At 62.2% G+C, this 25,580-nt stretch overlaps 1 protein-coding gene across 10 annotated transcripts in view; it reads left to right on the top strand.

Moving 5' to 3' along the window:
- Nucleotides 1-25,580, top strand: part of NFIC (nuclear factor I C) — a 63,534-nt gene that overhangs the window by 19,428 nt on the left and 18,526 nt on the right. For all 10 annotated transcript variants that reach the window (XM_045491440.1, XM_045491442.1, XM_045491435.1 and 7 more), the window contains exons 3-5: nucleotides 21,251-21,322; nucleotides 24,625-24,699; nucleotides 25,315-25,438. In XM_045491440.1, coding sequence (XP_045347396.1) covers nucleotides 21,251-21,322; nucleotides 24,625-24,699; nucleotides 25,315-25,438 — 271 coding nt within the window. The remainder of the gene's footprint in view (nucleotides 1-21,250; nucleotides 21,323-24,624; nucleotides 24,700-25,314; nucleotides 25,439-25,580) is intronic.

Raw genomic sequence — 25,580 nt, forward strand, 5'->3', positions numbered from 1 at the left:
GCCCAGCCAGGCCTCCCCGCCCCCTCTGGCGGCCTGAGAAACCTGAGGCGCGGGCGGGCCCCGTGCCAGGGCCGGGCGGGGGAGGGGTTGCCAGGCCCGCCCGCTCCGGCAGCTGCCAGCCCGCCCCGAGCGGCCAGCCCAGATGGTGCCCATCTGCTGACGCGGGGCCGGCTCCTCGTTCCCGCCTTGTGTGGTGCCAACCTCCCGGGATGGCGCTGTGGGCAGGGGCCGGCTCGGGGAGCTTTGCGGCTGCTGGAGGGGCGCCCCGGGGCGGCCCAGGGAGCGGCAGGAGAATCGAGGGGGTCCCCAGCCCCTCCCGGAGGGAAGTGGGGAGCCGTGATAACCACAGAGGTAAAGCAGTGCGAACACGTACGGAGCGCCCGCTGCGGGCTGGGTCTCAGCTCATCCCACGTGGTCCCTCGTTCGATTCTCGCCACCGCCCTGCTGGGGGGGGGGGGGGGGGGCGCGGTTACCTTCTGGTAGGTCTCAGGCGAGGAAGCCGGCCCAGAGACCGTCAGCCACTCACCCGAGGTCACACAGCTCCTAAGAGGCAGAGCCGAGCTAGAACCTACAGGATCCTGAGTGCCTGAAACCCCTAAAGGAAGAAAGCCCGCAAGCCGCTTTGGAGGTTGGCGGGTGGTACCCACACCCTCCCCGTTGTGCAGACGATAGAAAGAGGGGGAGCTTGAATGCACGGTGGATAAATGAACGACCAGCAGTGAACCGTACCGAAGGGCCTACCGGGGCCAAGCCTGGGGGCCAGGGTCAACGTGCACCCTGGGTTCAGACGGTCTGGAGCAAGGGGGCCCAGGGCAGCCGCGGGCCTGCCCCTGGTGTGCTGTGTGACCTAGCCCTCTCTGGTCGGGGGTTGTGGGGGACCGAAGGCAGGAAGGTGGGGCCTTGTGGGATACAGAGAGGAGCAGGCCAGGCCATGACTGAGGCTCCCCCTGCCTCCTCCGCCCCGTTAATCTCGGCCCAGCACGGGGCCCTTGGGAGACGAAAGGCGGGCAGGAGGGCGCGTGAGGGCACCCATTTGTCCACGTGACGTTCACAGTTGGCGCCCGGGCTTGCTTCAGGCCGCGCGAAGTGCATTCTCCTCTCGAGGCTTGGTTTTTCAACGTTTATTTATTTATTTTTTTTGGGGGGACAGAGAGAGACAGAGCATGAACGGGGGAGGGGCAGAGAGAGAGGGAGACACAGAATCGGAAACAGGCTCCAGGCTCTGAGCCATCAGCCCAGAGCCCGACGCGGGGCTCGAACTCCCGGACCGCGAGATCGTGACCTGGCTGAAGTCGGACGCTTAACCGACTGCGCCACCCAGGCGCCCCGAGCCTTGGTTTTTCCATCTGTAAATGGGAAGCCTAAAAATGGTGTCGGCCGCTTTGGGGACCAGAGTCGGCGATCCCCCGGAAGCAGATGGGAGGCACCAGATAATCGCTCAGTCCTCTCCTGAACCCTCTCTCCAGCCCCAGGGGACAGTGGGAGAGACCTCCGGCCCGCTCTGAGACCCCGGGCCTCGTTCCGCCCGCCCCGTGAGCCAAGACGGGCTCTCCGCTGGCAGCTGGTGGCGTTGCCCCCTCCAGGTGTCTGGGTGGCGCAGGGGTGAGGGGCTCCGGGCAGCCCGGATTCCCCCAGGGCTGGGCGGCCAGGTGGACCGGCCGTCTGCCTGTGCAGGGAAGGTGGCCGCAGGGGTGGGAGGCCCAGACGCCAGCTGACGGCGTATTTATAGCCGTGGCAGGCCTCCAGGCTCCTGGTCAGCAGCAAAGAGATACCAGCAGGTGAGGGTTCCGCTCACGCCGCAGGCCGGGAGCCCAAGGGGAGAGTTGGGACTCACTCTGTAGCCGGATGAGCCAGGTTCAAATCACACGGCTCGTGCCTGTCGTGGCCTTCAGGAAGTTGACATCACGGCCACAGGCCTCGGTTTCCTTCCCTCTCAAATGGGCGTGATAAGAACGGTGCCCACCTTGCTGGGCCCCGTAGGCTCAAAGTCACGGAGCGCCTGCCAAGTGCCGGAACGCGGGGCCCACGGGAAGCACCCAAAAACGATCTGTCGCCCCGAAAAAGTGAGGACATCCAGGAGCGCCTGGGTGGCTCGGTCCATTAAGCATCCACCTTGGGCTGAGGTCATGATCTCACGGTTCATGAGTTCGAGCCCCTCGTCGGGCTCTGGGCTGGTGGTGTGGACCCTGCTGGGGATTCTCTGTCTCTCCCTCTGTCTCTTGGCCCCTTCCCCACTTGCCTGTGTGCTCTCCCCGCCCCCACACCAAAATAAATAAATAAACTTTAAAAAAAAGGACGTCCTCCCACCTGCCACCGCGTGGAGGGACCCGGAGGCCACTGTGTGCGGTGACAGAAGCCAGACACAGAAGGACACGTCCTGCGTGACCCCACGCACAGGGGGTCCCCAGAGGAGTCCCGTCACAGAGACAGAGAGCAGATGGTGGGAGCCGGGGCTGGGGCAGGGGGCAGGGAGTCCGTGCTTCCTGGGGACAGAGTCTCGGTCTGGGGAGATGGAAAGTTCTGGAGACGGATGGCGGGGGCGGCTGCACGACCGCATGCGTGTGCCTGAGGCCGCTGAGCTGTGTGTGCTTGGAAAGGGTTCAGATGGTGAATTTCGTGTTGTGTGTATTTTACGCCAATTGAAAGGCTCGCTGTTGTTGTTAATAATAATAATAATAACAATAATAATAATAAAGCAGAAGTGCGTTCTGTATGCATCAGCTGGTGGTAAAGGCTTCATAAAAGTGACCAGGGTACCGTAAAATAGGGATTATCAGCATCCCCGTGCTTGTGGTCCTGGCCCCAGCTCTGCCTTCCGACGGCCGGGCAAGTTAGCGCCCATCTCTGCGCCTGGGTTTCTTCCGCGGAGGGAGCTCAGGGAGTGTCCAATCTGTGACAAAGAAACCTCGTAGCACGCGGCGGGCGCTCAGGAGGGGGACCCAGTTGGCGGGGAGGCGCTCCCCTTGCGGACGGACCTTTCGCGCCCCTGTTGCCCGCCCCCCAGCAGTCCACCCCCACCGAGGCAGGGGTGAGGAGGCTCCCGGGGGGCCGCCCACCGAGTGCCCTGTCCCCACGGCGTCAGCGGGAGCGGGAGACATTGCAGTGCACCTGTGGTGGCCACCCCGGCATGGCAGCTGCAGTTGCTGCCTTGGCCCTGTGCCCAGCGAGCCGAGGGGAGGCTGAGGGCAGCTAGGGACATCTCTGGCATCCCCCCCCCGCCCCCCGCCAGCCAGCTGCCAGGCCAGCCCCTCTTCCTCCAGCTGGGTGTGGGCAGGAAGTCACAGATGGCCAGAGCTGGTGAAGGATGAGGGAGGGGGCACACAGGGACACGGCACGTCTTGTCCAGATGGGGAAACTGAGGCCCAGAGAGAGGTGGGACGCTGCCCACGGCTGCCCAGCCAGTAGGGGCCCTTCCTCCGGTCTGTTCTGTCCCATCCTGTGCCCCAAGGGAAGACAGGTCAAGGCAGGGACGAGGGGGGTTCTAGGAATTCCCAAGGCCTGAGTTCTAGAATCTTCAGAGGGGCCTTTACTGTGTAGGCAGTTTGTTTTTTTAATTTTTTCGAATGTTTATTTATTTTTGAGAGAGAGAGAAAGAAAGACAGAGCATGAGCGGAGGAGGAGCAGAGAGCGAGGGAGACACAGAATCCGAAACAGGCTCCAGGCCCTGAGCCATCAGCACAGAGCCCGACGCGGGGCTCGAACTCACGAACTGTGAGATCACGACCTGAGCAGAAGCCGGACGCTCGATGGACTGAGCCACCCAGGCGCCCCCCGCCCCCGGGCGATTCTCCAGTTCTCCGAGGCGGGTTTCAGAACAGCACCGTCCAGTAGAAGACGGTGTGAGCCGCGTAGATAATGTAACTTTTTGCTCTGGTCTCCGCACCTAAAAGTCTAAACGTACAGGGATCGTGGGTTTTAGCAATATATTCTGTTTCACCCGGGACAACCAAAATATTGTCATTTTGACCCATATCAGGGCGGACAAGGTATTGAGATGGTTTACGTTACTCTGTTTCTTCTCGGTCTTTGAAATTCACACCCTGATTCTGACCAGCCACGTTTCAGCCGCTCAGAGCCACACGTGGACCAGGCGGGCAACTCGGCTCTAAGAGCATCTGAATTCTAGAGACTTTCAAGGCAGATCTCAAGTGCGCCCCAAGTTGGCTAAATGTTTTTAAGTTTATTTATTTCTTTGGAGCAGGGAGAGACTGAGGGACAGAGAGACAGAGAGAATCCCAGGCAGGCTCCACGCCGTCGGCGTTAGAGCCCGACCTGAGGCTTCGACCCACCACCCTGAGAGCGTGACCTGAGCCGAAATCAAGATTCTGATGCTTAACCGACTGAGCCACCCAGGCCCCCCCCTCAACATCCATCGAGGTTGTTATTTAACAGTCCAGGAAACTTTCCTGGAAACCCTCAAGCCGATCCCTTGATCTAGAATTCCTCACATGTATTCCTGACCATCCAGGGGTGGGTTTCTGAGTATCTGGAGGCAAGATCCCAAATGTTTTACGATGGGTTTTTGCTTACGGAGGGACAAGCTCCGGAATTCTACGACTTGAGTTCTACGACCCCCGGGGCGGGTTCTGGCGTCTTCGAGGGGAGATGTTCTCAAGCATCTGGGAACAGATCTCACATGATCTCAACCAGGGTTCTCAAGCATATGAGAATTCCAAACCTGTGAACTCTGTCAGTGCTTCTCCCAGCGTCGATTTCATCGACATCCAAGAAACCCTTGAAGTATATTCTTGACCGTTGGTGGCAGGTTCCGGAATTCCTCACACTGGGTGTTTTCATGCCCGAGGACGGGCTCTGGAGTTTTCTTGAGCTGGGTCCTAGAACTCCCAGGGGTAGGCTCTAGGATTCTCTTCATCAGAGGTGCAGAAAAGCTCAGGTCAGTCGAGTACGTCTGTCCTGAGACCAGGTGACGGAATGGAATATTTCAGAAACGATGCTTATAGAGGGCAGGAGGCGGATTTTGGTTTCTTTGAGGCTCCCCCCCCGCTCCGGACTGGCAGAGGCAGCGGCTGCCTTCTTGGAGGCCCCGTTTCGTGGGGGTGAGAACCTGAAACCAGGTAGCCCTGGGAATAAGAATCAAGACTTCGTTTGATCCGCGGTAGATCGATGTCAGTCGCGGGGACATGGAACCCTGGATGTGTTTCCAGAGGCCGCTGCGGGCCGAGGGGCACCAGGACAGCTCCTACCCACAGCCGGCAGGGTGCTTAGCAGGGCCTCGGGTGAAGGCAGCGGCTGTAATTGGAGGCTGTGACGTCGGATGGGAGGCAGGGTTGCACGTCTGGGGCACTTGCGGCCGGCCTGGGGGCTCTTAGACTCCCGGCAGATGTGAGGGTCTGTCCGCCCCATTTCACTTCATCCTAACCCCACCGAGGTAGCGACTGTCGTGAGCTGCATTTAGCAGTTAGGGAAATTGAGGCCCAGAGAGGTTAAAGCCACTGGCCTGAGGTCACATAGCCAAGAGCTAGCATCAGCACTCGAACTCAGGTCCGGAAGATCTGAGGGCCCACCACGGTCCCCTGGGAAGGGGCCATCTGAGGTGTGTCAGGGACCTCCCCAGAATGTCCCGGGATCCGTCCTTTGGGATTACAGGATTTGGGTGCTAGTGAGTGGACACCAGGTTCAGCTGGATCAAGGAGCACCTTTGGGGGCTGCCTCCTGGCTGGGGGTTGGGTCAGCCTCAAACGCCCGATCCAGGAGAACCAGGGAGGAGGTACAGCCAAGAGGCCTGGTGTCGTCTCTCTGTCTCTCTTTCTCTGTCTCTCTCCTAGTGCCTGTCTCTTACTCTGCCCACCCCTAGTCCCTGCCTTTGCCAGTCTCCTCCCTGCCTCCCACCCAGGCCAGCCTGTGGGCTGCCCGGAGGTGGCAGCAGCAGCTGAATGGGCCCCTTGTTCCTGACCACACCCGCCCCTTGGGGTAACCCCAGGACAGGCCCTGGCAGCCTGCTGCCTTAAAGGGCCAGTGCCCGGGGAGAAGAGGAAGGAGAAAGGAGAGGGGCCGCCTCCACCCCCAAGCCACACCCCTCCCAAGGAACTGAGCCTCCCGGGGGTGGGGGGAGGCGGGGAGGCTGTGGGGGGACTGCCACACCCAGACACCCCCAAGCCCACGTAGTCAGACGGAGGGCCTGGGGCTGGGGAGGCCTGCCTGGCCAAGGAGACGGGGGCGCACGGTAGGCCTTGGGTTTGACCTTGGGCACATCCCTCCTCTCCGCACCTCAGCTTCCCCACCTGTTCCTGGGGCTCCTTGCATCCGCCCTGGGGCCTGCTGGGCAGACGGAATAGAATCCGGGCCAGGGTCTGGCACACAGTGGGGCCACCACACAGCACCCGAGGCTCGCACATTCCCCCGCGGGCCGGCACGGCCACTCCCTCGGGTCTGCCTGTGGCTACACTGCAGGACGGGGCCACAGCGGCAGGCCCGTCCGCAGAATTAAAAGCCTTTTAGAGCGGGCCCGGTGCTGAATTCAAGGCTGCACGTATTGAGTGCCAGCTGCACACCAGGCCCTGTGCAGAAAGGTCGCGTTTGCAGCCCCGTTGTACAGAGGAGTTGGGAGCTTCGGGCTCTGGCCGAGGCCGGCCGGACCCCAGCTGTCACCAGAGGCCTGTTGCCTCCGCCCTCTGCCTGGGGCTGTGAAGCTTTAGGCAGCTCCCTCGGCCTCTCTGGGGCTCAGTCTCTCCGTCACAGTAATGGGAACACCCCCATCCACTCGCAGACTGGAAGCCTTTCACTTTTCCGGGCACAGGATGCTGTGGCTGAGACGCCGGCCTTCCCCCCCACCCAGACAGGAGCCGACCCAGAGGCCCCTGCACAGGCCTTCACCCGGCGGCCACTCTGGGTGGCCTCGGTGTTCCTGTGCCCCAGGCCGGCCCCACAGACGGCCCGGGACAGGTTGCTGCCGGATGGACAAGCCTGTTCCCTGCTTCCTTATGTAACCAGGTTATGCAAGGGCAGCTGGCCTGCTTACATAAGGGGAGGCCGGGCCCGGCGCCCAGCTGGGGAGGGGGAAGATCTTAAAGGGGCCGGTGTCCCCTGAGTGTCCCCTCCGGGGCCCCGCGCCAACCCGCACGGGGGCCCCCTTACGGACGGGGCAATGCTGTGCTAGTCATTGCCAGCCCGTCGGCGTTACTGTTACGGTCGTTGGGGTTGTTGACAGACACCCTGTTTGTTCCCAGCGGCGGTGGGCCAGCCGCGGGGGCCCAGAGGCCTGGCGTGGTCTGCTCTGTTTCTGACGCTTGCTTATTCCCCGCTCTCCCCGAGCCTCAGTTTCCCCATCTGTAAAATCTGCTTGCCTCGTGGGGCTGCCGAGGGAGACAAGAGTGAAGACCCACCAGGGGTCCGGGGCAGCACAGAACACGTCCGCACCCAGCACTCAGCCAGCGCAGTCCCTGTGTGGTCAGTAAATAGATTCAGCGCTCGCTATGGGCTCTGGGTCCTGGGGACACGGCCGGGACACGAGACAGACGAAACCGCGGCGCTCGGGGGGGTTCCCGGTCGGGGGGAGCAACAGACGAAGAACAAGCGGGAAACAGCCGTGGGCGATGAGGGCTGTCGAAAAAATAAGGGCAAAGGGATAGAGACAGCGGGCTATTTGGTGGGGTCTGTCGGAGGGCCTGACGTTCCAGCTGGGACCCGAAGGTTGAGGAGTTGCCAGCTGGGTGAACAAATGGGAGGAGAGCATTCCAGGTGGGAGAAACAGCCTGTGCAAAGGTCCTGGGGCAGCACCGGGCCTGGCGGTTTGAGGGAGCGGCGAGGGGGCCCGTGTGGGTGGAGCTGAGTGGGCGAAGGGGAGAGAGGGAGGAGGGGAGGGCAGAGAGGGGACGGGGCAGGTCCTGCAGGGCCCTGGCGGCCACTGGGCCTTTACCCCGGGGAGCTGGGAGCCCTGGAGGGCTCACATGGGGGGTGGGGGGTGGGGGACAGACGCCGGTGGGAAAGTGAGGGGGTGACAGTTGAGGGACCCAGGCCACCGCATGGGTTCCGGAGCGGGGAGAATGGAGGCAGCCAGACAGCTCAGGGACCATCGTCAGCCTAGGCGGAGCGGGGCCGTGCGAGTCGATCGCCTGGGTCATAGGGCCCTCCGGCCCCCGGCCCGGGCATACGCAGGGGAGGGGGGCAGCGCTTCCCCCATTCTTATCTCCATGCTCGCCAGGGGAGCTCAGGCCAGGACCTGCCCCGCTCTGCGCCTCAGTTTCCTCATCTGTGAAACGGGAGTGACAGTCTGTAACTGTGGAGCGGGTTCAGTGAGCTCCTGGCACGGAGCAGGCCCCTTTTCAGCGGTCAGCAGTCGTGAGGCAGGAGGCTCATGAGAAGGGAGAGAGCCCGCCGGCATGGGAGGCATACAAGTGGAAAGCCGCAGGACTCCCTGAGACGGGCCACCGGGCAGTTAACTGACTGTGCCCTGTCCCAGGCCCTGTTTTGTTCCAGTAAAATGGCACCCCCCCGGTGCCTGGCCAAATTCCACCATGGCAGCTGGGGAAACAGACCCAGAGAGGGCAAGGGGCTAGCCTGGCGTCACAGCCAATCTGGGGCAAGGCGGGGGGGGAGGGGCATCTCACCATGTGGCCCCGGTGCCCCCGGAACAGATGGCCTGGCTCCAAGCCACTCAGTATACCTCAGTTTCCAGGTCTGTGAAATGGGCACACTGCTGGGGTCAGTAGGAATTAAGCTGTGATTCTTATTATCTTCATACACTGTTCTCACTCCCCACAAGCCCCTTCGGTGCCTGGCAAACTCCTACTCATACATCAAGGCCCCAGCTCCAATATCCCCTCCCCCAGGAAGCCTTCCTGGGCCCCTAGGACAGATTCCAGTTACTTCCTTGGGCTTCTCCAGCCACAGGTCCCTCCCTCTGATATTCAGGCCCTGGAGCAGGTGAGGGACCTTCTCCAAGGACCAGGGGGACTGAGATGGGCAATGTTTGGGTGACGTTCCACACCCTGCCTCGGGCCTGCTGTCGGAAATCCCTTGTGTCACCACTGATCAGAGTCTGTGTCCCCCTCAACCTGGTCTTTTCCTCTGACTATCCCCCAATTTTCCCGACAGTCCTCAGACTCCTTTGACAAGCATGTATTTTGCACCTTTTGTATGCCACGCCCTGGCAGGATAATCCCAGTCGTTTGTGCCTACGGTGTGCCAGCCCCTGCTGAATGATCATCACTCGTCTGCAAGCATCTATTGAGCGCCAGCTATGTGCGAGCGTGTATTGAGTACTGACTGCGTGCCAGGCTCCAGGAAGAGAGGCCTCAGGAGGGCCAGGGGAGCAGAAAAGTCTCCCACTACCCCTCCCGTCAATTCAGGCTGGGGCCCTGGAGTTTCCAACCTCCTCCTGCAGTCGAGGCAGTGGGTTTCCTTTTTTTTTTTTTAATTAACTTATTTTGAGACAGAGAGAGAGCGAGCGAGCGAGCACAAGCGGGGGAGGGGCAGAGAGCGCGAATCCCAGCAAGCTCTCTGATGTCGGCACAGAGCCCGATGCGGAGCTCGAACCCACGACCGTGAGATCGTGACCTGAGCTAAAAAAAAAACAAGAGTTGGGGCGCCTGGGTGGCGCAGTCGGTTAGGCGTCCGACCTCAGCCAGGTCACGATCTCGCGGTCCGGGAGTTCGAGCCCCGCGTCGGGCTCTGGGCTGATGGCTCAGAGCCTGGAGCCTGTTTCCGATTCTGTGTCTCCCTCTCTCTCTGCCCCTCCCCCGTTCATGCTCTGTCTCTCTCTGTCCCCAAAATAAATAAAAACGTTGAAAAAAAAAAAAAAACAAGAGTTGGGCGCTTAACTGACCGGGCCACCGCAAGGCGGTGGGTTTAAAGCGGGGGCTCTGGAACCAGAGTAACTGGGCTCTGAGCTGCTCGTGCACTTAACAGCCGTGAGACTTGGGCCAAGCCCCTTCCTGCCTCTGGCCCTCAGTTTGCTCCTCTGTGAAATGGGAGTGCCCAGATCTGAGGTGTTTGCACCTCAACACCCACTTTCTGCGGAAGGGGAGCCAGGGAGAGGGGCTGCGACGTTCCGTGTCCCCCTTCCTTCCCGCCCCCCACCCCCACCCCAGCAAGGCTGGGATGGGACCCATTCTCCTGACCCCACTCCGGGGAGGCCGGACTGCTTTCCCTGGAGGCCCAGAGAGGGGCAGGGCTGGCCTGAGGCCACACAGCTCCTGCAGGATTCTGCCCGGCTCTGGAGCCCTCCCTTCGTGCCCGCCTCCCTTGGCCAGGAAGTTCTCCCCCCCACCCCCCCAAGAAGCATCAGAAACGGGGGGAGCCGGGAGGGGCCGCGGCCCGCGCCCATTTTTGGCAGCCGGCGTTCTCTGGCGCTCCCGCCCGGCCCCGTCCACCGTGTGGCCACAAGTGGGGCTGGCCCGTCCCCTCCCGGGGCCCGCGCATGTGGCCCCGGAGCTCCCCGCCCCGCTCGGCGGCCGCTGAAGCAGGCCTGCCAGGGAGGCGGGAGGAGGCCCGGGCTTGGCTGCCGGAGGAGCCAAGAATTTGCTCCAAATGTAAACAGCAAGTTATTTTAAGGCTGCCCCCCTCCCCGGGTGGCGCTGACACATTTGACATTGGAGGGGACCGGTGGGGGGGGGGGGGTTGCGCGTGTGGGTATTTTTAACCTGTTTTTCGCGGCCCCGGTGCCACCCGGAGTGGGGTGCGTGAGCGGGAGCAGGGCCGCGGGGCGGCCACGTGTGCTGGGCCGCCTGCCTGCCCCCCGCGCCCCGTGGGGCGCGCACTTAACCCCTCGGAGGCCACGAGGGGCCCGAGGGGAGCCCCCCCCCACCCCCACCCGGCAGGGAGGGCCGGCGCTCCGCTCCCGTGCCAGCCCCGGCCTCCTGCGCCGACAAAATGGCCGCCAAGGCCGGCAGAAGCATCTGGAAGCCGGGGGAGGGAGAGTGGAGAAAATGGCCGCCAGAGCCATGATGTCATAAGGCAGCCTGGCCGCCAAAGCGTCCCGGGATGGGGCTAGTCCCGGCCTGCAGGCCTCCGAGTGGGCCCTGTGGCCGGCGGGGACCTCCCCGCGGGGCTCTGGGGCCAGACACCCCGAAACAGCCACGCCGGGGCCCCCGTGGGGCCTCCCGGGCTCCCCGAGTGCGGCCCGAGGCCTGGGACCTGCAGGCCTGACCCGCTGGCCTGAGGTGTCCACGGGCGCCCGGCCGGGCCGGAGCCAGGCCACGGAGCGGGCCAGGCGGCGGGGGCGCTGGGCCGGGTGGGAAGAAAACAGAAACTTTCCTTTGAAAGTGACTCCGAGGCAGGTTGGCTCGGGCCCAGGCGGCCGGGCGGCAGGGGAGAGGGAGAGGGAAAGTGCGGTCCAGACTCTAGGAACACGCGGGTCAGGAAGCACAAGGCGAGGGAGGAGGCCGGCATCCAGGAGGTCACCGGGCCGGGCCCTCTCGCCTCTCGGGTCCCCTGCTTCTCGTCCGCATTTCCTAGACGTTCCCCAGAGGCCGGCGAGTGAGCGCCTTGAACGTCCAGCGTCTTGCTTTTTCTTCCCTCCGGTTTGTCCAGGCGGTGCCTGGAGAAGGCGGGCGAGAGCCTCGGTGCCAAGACGTGGAGGCTCAGAGAGGGAAAGCGCTTTCGCTGAGGTCACACAGCGGGGGCCGGACTGCAGGCCAGGGGTCGCCGCTGCTGGGCTGGGCAGCCTGTGTTCCGGGCTCCCCCTGGAGAGCCAGGGTTTGTGCTGAGATTCCTTGCAGCTCAGGGCGGTCTCAGCTCCGGTCCTCCTGCCACACCACCAGTACCAAGTTCAAGTTTAGCGTAGCCTGAAGTCCTCCTACCCTGGCTCGACCCCTGGCCTTCCTTACCATGGCTGGGGCGCAACCTGCGGCCGTGAGCCTCAGGGATGGGACTTCGGGTCTGTTTTGTTCAGAACCGACAACAGGGCCTCGTACCCAGGAGGTGGTCGATGCGTGGGTTGAATAAACGAATCGCCGTGCCCCTCTGTGCCTGGATTTGCACAGACGCTGGCATGGGGTGGGGTGGAGGCTCAGGGACACGAAGCAGGCTGTCACATAACCGGACGCACGTGCGAATCCGTCGTCCCGCCTCTCGGGAGGGACGGGAGGAGGTGAATTCCCCAACATCGAGCCCCCAACATCGAGCCCAGATCCCATGCCAGGGGCTGTGGACACGTAAACCACATTTGAACAGAGACTCGAAGGAACGGAGTGAGGGGATGGGCCCGGCAGGCATTCACAGCAAGGGCGGTCCAGGCGGAGGGCACAGTTTGTGCAAAGGTCCCGGGGCATCGCGGGGCCCGGCACATTGGAGGAACAGTGAGGAGGCACGTGTGGCCGGAGCAGAGCGGGCCAGGGGGAGAGAGGGAGGAGGGGGGAGCGGGGAGGGGACAGGGGGGCAGTTTCGGCAGGGCCTGGTGGCCACGGGGAGGACTTGGGATTTTCATGTATTGATAGACCCGCGTGGTGGTGGGGGGGGGGGGGGGGGGCTAGGGCTTGGCCAAGGGGCCAAGGGCGGGTGTTCCGGAGAAGGAGGTGTTAGGGTTAGGCTGAGGAAGATGTCTGGGGCTTGCCTGGGAGGGAGGGGGCGGCGGGGCGGAGGGACAAAGGCCAGGGTCGCGTGTGCCGCGCGGCCTTCCAGGACGGGGAAAGCTGAGCCTCGGCTGGCTAATGTTTAAAGATGGCTGGTGACAGCCGGGAGCTCGGAATTCCAGGGCCTGGCTTTGGGTTTGTCTCTAGCTGGCCGGCGTCGGAGGCGGACGTGGCAGCCCGGCTGAGCCAGCTGCATTTGGAAGGCCGCTGAGGCCCAGACGGGGACTCCGGGCTCCCCCCCCCCCCCCACCGTGTCCCGCCGGCTTTTGAAGAGGCACGGGCCCGACTTCGTCAGGTCCCGTCCCTGTGTCCGTCCACAGGCCACCACCCTGGGCCAGTGCCCGCACCCCCCGCCCGGTCTCCCGGCCCCCAAGGTTCCAGAAGCCACTCGGCAGCCACGCTGTTTTCGCGTGTGTGTGTTTTATCGCGGTTAAAGGACACAGACTAGAAAGTTCACCCGCGTAACCGTTTCTAAGCGCACAGCTCCGCGGCCTCAGGCACATTCACGCTGTGCTGCGCCCACCCCCACCACCCTTCTCCAGAACCTTCCATCTCCCCAGACTGAGACCCTGTCCCCATGAAGCACGGACTCCCCGCCCCTGGCTCCCACCGTCCGCTCTCCGTCCCTGTGGGCGGGACTCCTCTGGGGACCCCTGTGCGTGGGGTCACGCGGGACGCGTCCTCCTGTGTCCGGCTCCTGTCCCTCCACGCGGTGGCAGGCGGCAGGACGTCCTCCCTCCCTGGGGCTGGGTCACATTCCAGCGTGTGGCCGGACGCACCGTGGTCACCCTTCCCTCTGTCCCCACGTGGGGCAGCCGGGAGCCTGGCGGCTGTGCACGCGGGGGTGCGGGCATCCTTTGGGGGCCCCGCTTGCACCCCTCATTGGGTGCATCCGGACGCGTGCAATTGCTGGGTCGCGTGGATTCCGTGTCTAACTTTCCGCGGGGGCAAGCGCCACGCCGGCCTCCAAAGCGGCCGCCCGTCTCGCGCTCCTGACGCCTCGGCACGGCCTCGTAGCCAGAGGTGCTGTGCCGTCTGGCAGAGCCGGGGGCCTGTCCCTCCGCGTGGCGCCCGAGAATAAAACCCAAGCCTGTCGCTGCAGCCACGTGGCCCGCGTGGCCCTGTTCGCTCCCCTTGGCTCACCGCGTTGGGTCCTCAAACATCCTGTGTTTGTTCCCGCCCCAGGGCTTTTGCACATGCTGCGCCTTTGCCCGGCTCTCCCCGGGGCCAGCTCCTCCCCGTTGCTAAGGCCTCAATGCCAACGACACCTCCTCAGAGGGGCCCCCGCCAGGCATCTGTGTCGAAAGTCACCCCCAGAGCCGCCCTCTGTCCCCTCACCCAGTTTAATGGCCTCGCTGGAACTTAGAGCCGCGTGGAGTTATCCCGGGCCTCTTCTGCTTCCTCACTTCCTGTCTGTCTCTCCGCCCTTGGCACCCTGCCGTCTGCCCAGTGCCTGGCAAGTAGTAGGTGGTCACTAAACACCTGTGAGATGAGTGTCACCTCGGCGCGTCGATCTCCCAATTAGGGACGGCCGCAGGTTTAGCCACCAGGATGAAGGGAGTTGTCTGGTGCCAAGGGGTGGGTGTTCCTGGGCGGGAAGGGCGGGACCGGAGGCCCGGCGGCGCCTTTCTCGGGGGCTGGGACGGACCGAATTTGGGCTCCTGGCCACGGACAGGAAAGAACACTCTGTACACTCGTCAGTGGGATCCAGTTTACATTTCTATTGTCGCCACGATCATGTGCTTGTTTGAGCAAAAGGATACGGGAGGAGGTGACGTCCTGGCTGCACATGAGCGCCCCACGGGCCTGAGAAAGTCGAGAGAACCGGTCCGGGCCGAAGCAGGGAGTCACTTGAGATTCAGCTGTTGCCAGTGGCCAGACTCTCACTTATACTAGCGTGAGTGTGGCTACCTATGCTCTGTGCGTGGTGCCAAAGAGCCTCGTGTGCCTCTCGGAGAAGGAGATCTTCGAGGAAAGGCCCGGAATGACAGGAGAGTGTTAGCCATGTAGATGCCGAAAGGACATCCAGGCAGAGGGTACCACACCACCTGTGCAAAGGTCCTGGGGCAGGATTGGGCCTGGCACGTTGGCAGAGCAGCCAGAGGCCCATGTGGCTGGAGCAGAGTGGACGATGGGCGAGAGAAGGAGGAGGGGATGGGGGCGGGGGGGTGGGAAGGGATGGGGCGGTCTGGCAGGGCCACAGGGGGCCGCTGGAGGTGGGAGCCCCGGAGGGCGGTGGGCAGAGGAAGGACGAAGTTCGTCTGGATTCTGAGTTTGGACAAACGCCGTCACCAGCACAGTATTTATCCCCTTATCAGCGACTGGCCCTTCCTCTTCCGAAGCAGCTCAGACCCCGGCCTCACCCCCATGAAGGAAGGCAGCGGTGGAGAAGGTTCGCTTTGCAGATGGGAAGACCGAGGCTCAGAGGGAGGACACGGGACCAGTCCAAGGTCACACGCCAGGCTGTGCCAGGCAGGGCAGGGACTCCGTGCGGCTCTGGCTCCCAGGAGACCCCCGAGGTCCGACGATCGGGGGGCTACACCCCGCCCCCTTTCTTCAAGACCCCGGTGCGTTTCAAAGGCCCCGGAAAGCCCCACAGCTGCTCGGAGACCAGAGATGCCCGTTCTCCTTGACCATGAGGCCCGTGCTCGGTCGGGTCTCGAACCACGAGCACGGGTCACCGGCCGGCACGTCCTGCTTCAGTTTTCACCCAGGAGACACGTCCCTGGTGTCCTCGCGGGGAGAATACCGTTTGGGCAGCACGGGCTGCGGAAAACCGTGTCGGGGGGCCGGAGGGGGTGGGGGGTGGTGGTTGAGTCGACCAGGTCAGGAGAAAACTCAAAACAGAAAACAAGACACAAGCCAACGACGTTTTAAGGCTGGCATTGGATGTGGTATGATATTCAACGAGATGTTCATGTATATTTTTTTTTTTAATTTTTTTTTTCAACGTTTATTTATTTTTGGGACAGAGAGAGACAGAGCATGAACGGGGGAGGGGCAGAGAGAGAGGGAGACACAGAATCGGAAGCAGGCTCCAGGCTCCGAGCCATCAGCCCAGAGCCCGACGCGGGGCTCGAACTCACGGACCGCGAGATCGTGACCTGGCTGAAGTCGGACGCTCAACCGACTGCGCCACCCAGGCGCCCCTTTGTATATTTTTTTTAAGTCCATTTTATTTTTGAGAGGGAGAGCGGGGGAGAGAATCCCAAGCACGGAGCCCGACGCGGGGCTCGAACTCACGAAGAGAGATCATGCTCTGAGCCGAAATCGAGAGTCGGATGCTTAACCAACTAAGCCACCCAGGCGCCCCCCACCCCCCCCCCCCCCGCCACCGTTTATGCGTTTTTACGAGGAGCAGATAAAACCGTCAGGTAACCCCGGGGATTGCCAGACCGGATCCAGGACGGCTTCAGGGTGGCAGACCAGACCGTGTCGCCTGTCCACGCACCCCGTCTCATGACACCGCTGCCCCTACCCCCGGCGACCCGAGTGGGGCGTGCTCGGAAGTCTCCCCAGCCTGCGCGATAGGGTCTGGGGGCTCTGCTCCCCGAGGGGGTGCCCGTCGGCGTGGGCAGAGCAGGGAGGTAGCTACCAAGGACGTATTGTGTCCCTAGCTGTCCCCAGCACACGGATGAGTGTGCTCATATCCCCGCCACCTACTTCTCCCATCCCCCTCCCACCTCCCCTCTGGTGACCATCCGCGGGTTCTCTGTAGTCAAGAGCCCGTTTTCTGGCTGGTCTCTCCTCCCCCCTACCCGCCCCGCGCTCTGTTTATTTTGTTTCTTCAACTCCACATATGAATGAAATCCTACGGCGTTTGTCTTTCTCCGACTGACACATTTCGCTCAGCGTTATGCTCTCTGGATCCATCCATGTTGGCCTCCTGGGGGAGTTTTGAAGATTAAATAAGTCAGCGGAGGTGAACCGTGCAGGCCAATATAGTCAAAGAAATGAGTCACTAAGTATTAACAATCGGACCGTACCATTTCACCCAGAACCCTCATCCACCCTCCCAGGACCTCCAGTCGATGCCCGTCCTCCTCCAGGGGCGGCCACTCACATCTCCGAGCGGTGGGGCCTCCCTGGCACTCGACACGCCCCGAGTTTATCCCCTGGGTGAATCTGCTTGCTTGTTCGTTGCCCGTCGCTCCCCCGTTAGGACCTGGGTGCCACGAGGGCAGGGCTTTTTTGCCCATTTTCGTCACACTGTGCCTTCCAGGCTTCTGACACTCAGGAGGTGCCCAGCAGTCAGTTCCTTTCAAAAGGAAACGGGGGGCGCCTGGGGGGCTCCGTCGGTCAAGCGGCCGCCTTCGGCTCAGCTCATGATCTCACGGTCCGTGGGTTCGAGTCCCGCGTCGGGCTCTGTGCCGACGGCTCGGAGCCTGGAACCTGCTTCGGATTCTGTGTCTCCCTCTCTCTCTGCCCCTCCCCCGCTCACGCTCTGTCTCTGTCTCCTTGAAAAACAAACAAACATTTTTGAAAAATTATAATTAGAAAAAAGAAAGAGCAAAGAGCAGAATTGCTTACCTTCTCCCTCCCCCCAAGCACTGGTTTTCACCCCCACTGGAAACGGACGGATCCAGAGCAGGGCCTCCCCCCCACTCGGCACTGCAGACACTGGGGCGGGTCATTCTGTGGGTGGTGTCCTGGGTGCCGTAGGGGGTGAGCGGCGTCCCCAGCCCCCTCGATGCCAGGACAGCCCCAGTCCTGACAACCCCAGAGGCGCCCAGACTTTGTCCTGAGGGGCAGGATCACCCCCGTTAAGCGACTCTGCGATGGGCACGTAACTTCTCTGACTTGACATCGGCTTTGGATAAGAGACTCTGAGCTGCGCCTCAGTTTACCAAACTCATCAGTTGGGTAGATTGAATCAATCTACCGTGACCGCTCTTCACGCGGTACAACTCAGCAGACAAAAGCCGTTGTCTTGGGGCCTGGGGCAGCTGGGGGCGCTGGACATTAGCCGTCCTTTTTTTTTTTTTTTTTAGCGTTTATTTACTTTTGAGGGAGAGAGAGAGAGACAGAGCGTGAGCGGGGGAGGGGCAGAGAGAGAGGGAGACACAGGATCCGAAGCAGCTCGAGGCTCCGAGCCATCAGCACAGAGCCCGACGCGGGGCTCGAACCCACAACCACGAGATCATGACCTGAGCGGAAGTCGGATGCTTCACCGATGGAGCCACCCAGGCGCCCTTTTAAAAAAAAAATTTTTTTTAATGTTTAGCCTGTCCTTTAAACATTATCCATTAGACGTCTGTTCAGACCAGAGGACATTGCATTTAAGGGCCGGCTGTCTAAGCAGATGAGAGGAGAAGGGACTCCCCGTGTCCCTTCCCTCCCGATATTTCATGGAAACATCCATCGCAGCTCAGCCCCGGGGAGCTGAGCTGGGCTCAGCTTTCTGTGATGGTGGCAGGGTTCCGCACCGTCCAATCTGGTCCCCGCCAGTCTCGTGGGCTCTTGAGTAGCGAAAGGTGACCGAGGCTGGCGAAGTCCTGAAATTCTAACTTGATTTCAGTTTAGCTCACTTACGTGTAAAGTCGCATGTGGCTGGTGGGGGTTTTCAGGACCCAAGTGACAGGCAAGTGGTCAGCAGACAGATGAGACTTTTTGTGAAGGTTGGAGATACTTAAAAATAAGATCACATAATTAAAAGTCAGGACGTCCTGCCACCTGCCACTGTGTGGACGGACCCGGAGGTCACGGTGTGCAGTGACAGGAGCCGGACACAGAAGGACACGTCCCGCGTGACCCCACTCACAGGGGGTCCCCAGAGGAGTCCCGTCCACCGAGACAGAGAGTAGATGGTGGCAGCCAGGGCTGGGGCAGGGGGTGGGGAGTCCGTGCTTCATGGGGACAGAGTCTCAGTTTGGGGAGATGGAAAGTTCTGGAGACAGATAGTGGGGGTGGATGCAGGACGGCGTGAGTGTGCCTGATGCCAATGAGCCATGCGCTTAGAAACAGTTCAACGGTGGGGCGCCTGGGTGGCTCAGTCGGTCGGGCGTCCCACCTCGGCTCAGTTCGTGATCTTGCCGTTGGTGGGTTCGAGCCCCGCGTCGGGCTCTGTGCCGACAGCTCAGAGCCTGGAGGCTGCTTCGGGTTCTGTGTCTCTCTCTCTCTGCCCTTCCCCTGCTCATGGTCTCTCTCAAGAATAAATAAACATCAAAAAAAAAATTGAAAAAGAAACAGTTAAATGGTAAATTTTATGCTATGTCTATTTAACCACCACCTAAAAACTAAATTAAAAAAGATTTAATGAGATAGCACGTCATTACAGCATCAGTGTTTAGAAACTACGCTTATTTAGTTAAAAAAAAAAAAAAAAAAAAAAAAAGCTCCCCGGACTATAGAAAGGGAAGGGTAAACCCCTTGACCCCAGTGAAGGGATCTCCATCGTACTCGGGGGTGAGAAACTGGGGAGTCTCCCCCAAGATCGGAACCAAGAAGGGCCACTCGCTCTCGCCACTTCCGTTCGGTATCGTGCTGGAAGTCCTTGCCTGTGCAATAAGGCAAGAAAAAGGAAATCAGAGGCCTACAGATCAACTGACACAAGGGTCTTACAAAGAAAATCCCAAGCGATCTACGAAAACACAAACATCTCCTAGAACTACTGAGTGAGCTCAGCGGGGCTGCGGGATACCAGACCGATAGGCGACGGCCAGCCGCGGTTCTCAGCGCTCCCAGCGGACAGTTAACCGCCACGCGGAACACAGTGTCGGTCACAGCCGCTCCCGAGCCCACGGTTTTTTGACCGTCGGTGCCCACTGGCGCTTTCACACGCATTCGCTGCCTCGGCGGCCGGCAAAGCCCGGAGGTGGGTTCTGCCATCTTTCTGCTCCCGGGAAACGGCGTGGCTCCGAGAGGCGGTCTGGGCGGCCCCAGGTCACAGAGCGACCTTGGCTAAGAGCCAGCTGTGGCCGAGCGCCCTCGCTCTCCACGGATGCAAAGTAACAACACCCTAGACGGAAACGGGGGGGGGGGGGGGGACGCAGCACGGACAGTGATAACGCCTCCCTCCGGCTGGCGACGTGCTTACTGTGTGCCCCCCACCCCCCACCCCGGTCTGGGGCTCTTTCTTGTATTCGCGATCGCCTTTTCTGTCAGGGGACAGCCTCTGAGAGAGACGTGTGGCTGTGCCCACTTCACGGATGAGGAGAACGAGGCCCACAGCCCTGCGGCCCTGACCGGGCATCGCCTGAGCGCCCGCCGCGCCCTGCTGCCTGCCGAGGCCGTGTGGGCGCCGGATCCGGAAGAGGGTCCTGTGCCCGAGGCCGGCTGCCCGGGCTGGGCTCTTCCCAACGCGGCGGCCACCGTGCCCAGCCGCGTGGCCGTCCAAGCGGAACTGGCCGGAGCCAAGGGGCCGCTGGCAGCCCGGCCCGGGAGCGGCCGCAGGGCGCGGGGCCGAGCCGGGCACGCTCGCCTCGGCTGCTGCCCAGCCCTGCCCAGCCCAGTGGGTCACGACTGGGGCTGCCCCCGTCCGCTCCTGTGGCGGGTCGGGAAACTGAGGCACGGGTCCTCGGCCCGGTGGCGTTCAGGGCACCCTCGATCTTGGCGGGCAGGAGGTGCTCGACACACAGGGTGTGCCGAGCCACGAGGCGCCGTCTGGGGAGGCGTCGGCACGGTCACCCCCACGGGATCCCGAGGGAGCGGAGGGCGCGTCGCTTCGGAGGCTCCCAGAGCTGGGATGGGAACTCGGGCGTCCGATCCCGGAAGCCAGGCGGTTAACGCACGGCCATGGGTCGCAGGTCTGGACGCACGTGCCCACTCATGCAGAAAGTCACCCTGGTGATGGGGGGGGGAGGGGGGGGAAGCCCATATATACGGCCATTTTAGGGATTTAAAATATTCTTTTAAGTTTATTTATTTTGAGAGCGAGAGAGAGAGAGAGGGAGGGAAACAGAATCCCAAGCGGGCTCCACGCCGTCCGCGCTGAACCAGATCCGGGGCTCGAACTCGATTTGGGCGTGCCCTACGGGCTCCCGACCCGTCCGTATTACCTCTTTACCACCTCTCGGTGATGCCCACACCCATTTGAAAGAGAGAAGTGAGGCTCAGAACGGTTCAGCAACTTGCCTGAGGGCACACAGCGGTTATGCCTGGCTTTGGAACGTGGCAGGTGGAAGGGGCTGATTCTCCTTCTTTGGCGTCTGGCCGTGACTCCCACCACCTTGGTGTTTGACCTCAGGGACAGAGAGGCGGGGCCGGGGGTTCCGTCAGGCTGGGCTCGTGGGTGTCCCCCCCTCCCGCCGCCCCCGCCCCGGTCCCGGTCCCGGGTGGACGCCGTGGGGGCTGCAGAGGGGTTGGCGCGCCTCGCCCTCCATCCAGGCTGCCGGAGCTGATAATGCTGAGCTCAGCGTCTGTCTGTTTCGCCGTCTGCCAAGGAGCCTGATTATTTTTAGATAAGATGGAGGGCGGGCGCCAGGGTGGGAGGGAGCCCCCAAGCCAGGCGGGTGGGTAGCCGCATGGCAGCTGCAGGGGGACGCCCCTCTGCCCTCTCCTGGGGGCCCTGAGTGACAACCCCAGACCAAGGGCTGGGGCCCCGGGACTTCAAGGGCAGAGGCCGAGGGGAGGGGGCCAAGCGGAGACCCCCGGGCCTGGGCAAGCTCGGGACCGCTTCTCCACGGCGCTGCCCAGCCTGGCCCCGGCACGGAGGCCTCCTCTCCCCCCGGGGTGGGGTCCCCTGCAATGTCACCACACCGTCCCCCTCCTTCTCTTTGCAGACGCGGAGCAGAGCGGTAGTCCCCGGGCAGGGATGGGCTCCGACCAGGAGGACAGCAAGCCCATCACGCTGGGTGAGTTCGGGGATGGCGAGGGCTGGGGCGCACGGCCCCATCGTGCTCTGCGTGGCCCCGCGTCGGCACCTCACAGCCATGCTATAGGCAGGTGCTGGTGTTGTTCCATTTTGTAGATGAGAAAACCGAGGCACGGAGAGGTCAAGGGGCCTTCCCAGGGGCAAGCAGGGAGCTGGGGTTGGAACGCACGACTCCGAGCTCCCGCCCTCTGGGCCCTGAGGGGCTCACCCCACAAGAGAGGGCCCTGCTTCTGCCCTGGTCTGCTCCCATAATCGCCCTCCTGGACCAGAGCAGTCACCTCGACCCTGGTCCCCTGGCTTCTGTCCTCGCTTCCCTGTCTGTCCTAAGGTGGCCAGAGAGCCCCCGTGAGCTCTGAGTCAGGTCCTGCCCTCCTCTGCTCACAGTCCTCTAGGGGCCCCACCTCCCTTGGGGCAAAAGTCCTCCCCTGACCCCCAAGGCCCTGCAGGACCTGTCCCTGTGCCCTGCCTGCCCTCCCTTCCTCCCTCTCTTCCCCTCGGTCTCTCTGCTCCAGCCACATGGGCCTCCTAGCTGTTCCCCCAACAGTCCAGGCCCAGTTCCTGCTTCAGGGCCTTTGCATGTGCTTTGCCTTCTATCTGGACAGCTCACTGCTCTCTCTCTCTAGATCACCCAGGTCTTAGCTCACATACTCCCCCCTCAGACGGATTTGCTGACCTCAGACAGCCTCAGCCACTCTCAATGACCACTTTCTGTTTTATTTCCTTTTGAGGAAGTTAGTGATCGCCTATGTATTTGCTTAGTTGCTTGTTTGCTTCTCTCTCCTAATGCAACCTCACCTGCTTGAGGGCAGAGGCTTTTGTCTGTCCTGATCACTACTGTGTCCTCAGCGCCCAGGATAGGACCCTGGTACACAACAGGTGCTCAATAAATATTTGCAGAAAGAAAAAAAAGGAGAGAGGGAGGGGTGAAGCAGAGACAAAAAGAGAAACTAGAGAGATGGTACACAGGGGTGGAGGAGGAGAGATAACAGGAAGGAAGGATGGAAGGAAAAGCAAGTGGGTGAGGACGTCCCCGTTGGAAAGGCCGGCACAGGGAGGCCGGATGGTTCCAGGAGCGTCACAGGCCCCCGTGCCGCTCACCACGGGCCGGCTGTGACCCTGAGTCCTCCTTGGCCTCCTGTGATCCTCAGGCGCCTGCCTCCAAGCCAGATGTTCAAGGCAGGCGGGGGCAGCGGCGCTTGGCCTGGTCCCATGGGGAGCTCCAGCGTCTGGCGGAGGAAAGCACTTCCTCCCACCCGCCAGGGAGTCCCCTGGAGATGGAGCTGGGCGAGTGCTGCACAAACAGGAAACCCCGGTGGGGGGAAGGCGGAGGGGCGTGCTGACACCAGCTGGCCAGCTGGGTGGCAGGAAACGGCCGAGGCCACTTCCCCTGGACGCTGGGGGCGGGTTGGGGGGGGTGGGCATCGCCCTCTCCTCCCAGGGATGTGGTGGCCCTGAGCCCCCCAGCACGGGGCTGGGCATATAGGAATTGCTCAATAAATGGTGTGCACAAAGCTGGTAACCGGGGAGACTGGAGTTTCCGGACTGGCCAGGACTTGGGTCTCTCACAGCTGGGGAACCGGGCACCCAGGTCGGCTCCCTGTGGCCCGTGCTGCCCCCTGGGGGCCTGGAGAAGAACCGCTCTCGCCAGCCCCCAGGCCTAGAGCCGCCCACCTGCTGGTCCCTTCTCCACTCCGACCACCTTCCCTGGCTTCTTTCCCTCCTGTTGCCTCCAACCCCAGGGCCTTTGCATGGGCCACTGCTGGCAGGATCGTGACCCTCAGGGAGGCGGCCAAACCTCCTGTTTAAGATCATCCTGATCACGGCAGCTGACGCTGGCCTGCGTGGCCACTACCCTGCACCAGGCGCCGTCCTTGCCACTTCCCAAACTTTAATGTCTGTAGGCCTCTCGGTCCTCTTTCAGGCAGGCTCCCCAACCCTGCCTGCTGACCACCGCCTGACGCGTGGCGCCGTTGCCTTAACGATCTAAAAAAAACCCCAAAACCGTATTGTGGTTAAATTCACATGACAGAACACGTACACTTAGCGACGTTCACTACATTCGTACTGTTGTGCAACCATCGCCTCTAACTGTCCACAACACTTTTGTTGCCCTGAAAAGAAGCCCTGTCCCCACCCCTCCTCCCCCTCCCCAGTCCTCGGCCCCCATGAAGCCCCCTTCCTGTCCGCGGATGAGCCCGTTCAGGACGTTTCACACCCGCGGACTCACGCCCTGCGTGGCCTTGTGTCGGGTTCCCTCCCTGAGCGTCGTGTGTCCGGGGTCTGTCCGCAGGGCAGCGGGGGTGGGCGCCTCACTCCCGCTCGCGGCCGAGGGACGTGCGCGTGCGAGGGGGACACGTTGTGTTAGCTGTTCACCTGTCGATGGGCCCTTTCCAGTTGGGGCTGTTGTGAATCGCGCACCAATGCGCATTCGGGTAGAAGTCGTTTTGACTTACTGATGCTGTGTGACATCCGCTGCCCACACCGGGCTGGGAGTCCCCAGAAGGGACTTGTGTCTAGGCCACTTGTGTCTGCCTAGTTCCCACAGTGTCCCCGGGGCCCAGCTCAGAACGGGACACGGGACGCACGCGTAAACGCTCGTTCGGTAGACGGGTTCTGCCCGCAAAGGCCTCCGGGGGTAGGGGGGGTGGTGCGAGAGGCTGGCTCCCAGCCGTCCAAGGTCAGCCAAGAGGAGCCACACTTGTTTCCAAATCCATTAAATGGGTCCCAACCACTGCACACCAGAGAGGAGGGTCCCTCTTCCTTTGACATTAGGCAGGCGCGGTTCTGGGGACATGGGGGACTTTAACTGTTGCGGGTGGACCTTCCATTCAGCCCGTGATTCTGAGCCCCTGCTGTGTGCCAGGCTCTGGGCCAGGCACTGGGGACACCGCGGGACCTGGGCACACAGACCTCCCCGTCAGGACAGAGCTCCCAGTCTGGAGGGGGAGGGATAAGGGGCTGCAGAACCGCGTGACACAAGGAGAGCAAGCCAGCCCCTTGCGGCCAGTTGACTCCTATCAGCCACCCCGATGGCAGGGTGTGCGGCCCCCGCTTTGGAGATTAGGGAGCACGGAGGCTCACGGGCAGGAAGGGACTTGCCCAAGAGCACACGCGAAGCGGCAGCCGAGCTGAGATTCGAACGCAGGTCCGGCCTCTGCCTCCGTCTTGCCACAGGGCTGCAGGGGGTGGACAGGGTGACCACTCCAGCCCCCGGAGTCTGGGTAGCCCGGGGTGTCGAGGAAGGAAACAGACCCAGTGAGTCCCATTTTCTCCCTGTTCCAGACACGACCGACTTCCAGGAGAGCTTCGTCACCTCCGGCGTGTTCAGTGTCACCGAGCTCATCCAGGTGTCCCGGAGTGAGTGTCCCCGCCCACCCTGTGCTGGGATCTGGAGAGGGGAGGGGCGTGGGAGAGGGAGAGGGGGCTTTGGGATGGGGACTCTGAGAAAGAGTCTCAGGGAAAGGGAAGCTGCCCATCACCCTGCCCTACTCCCCTCTGTCACCGAGCTAAGGTGCCTAGGAAGGGCAGTAGGTAGGGGCCCACACGCCCCACCCGCTTTGCCTCGTGTTCCCTTACCTTCCTAATGTACCTGCTGGGGACCCACCCACTCCCCAGATACCCCCACCTGAATTCCAGTGCAGGGAGTTCTGGGCACTGTCCTGCCTTAACCCTGACCATCATCCTCCCTGTCCAGATCAGCAGAGCCTGGCCTCAGGGAGCGCTGGGAAGCTCGGCCTCCCGCTCTGGCTACGCCTCTGCCTCACAGTGTGAGCTTGGCCTGTCTTGCTGGCTTTGGGCTTCTGACCCATAGAATGAGGACACTTTCAGCCACGTTAGGAACCAGGCCAGTCAGGGGACGGGGTTCCTTTTGGGGCTGGCCAGTCCCCCGGTGGCTCTCCCCACCCCTCTGGGGCAAACTGCAGCCCTGGACCTTGCACCCTCTCTCACTCTGCCCCCTCTCGCCCTCCGCAGCACCCGTGGTGACTGGAACAGGACCCAACTTCTCCCTGGGGGAGCTGCAGGGGCACCTGGCATACGACCTGAATCCAGCCAGCACAGGCATGAGGAGAACGCTACCGAGCACTTCCTCCAGCGGGTACGTGCCCCGGTCCCTGCCTCTGGGCATTCAGCCACCCCTCGCCCACCTCCACCTGGCCCCAGCTGGCTGACTCCTCTCCCTGGAATGCCTGTTTTCAGGGTTCACATGGTAAACTCCTACGTATCCCTCAAAACCCAGC

The sequence above is a fragment of the Leopardus geoffroyi genome, chromosome A2 (assembly GCF_018350155.1).
Source record: "Leopardus geoffroyi isolate Oge1 chromosome A2, O.geoffroyi_Oge1_pat1.0, whole genome shotgun sequence".
NCBI lineage: Eukaryota > Metazoa > Chordata > Mammalia > Carnivora > Felidae > Leopardus > Leopardus geoffroyi.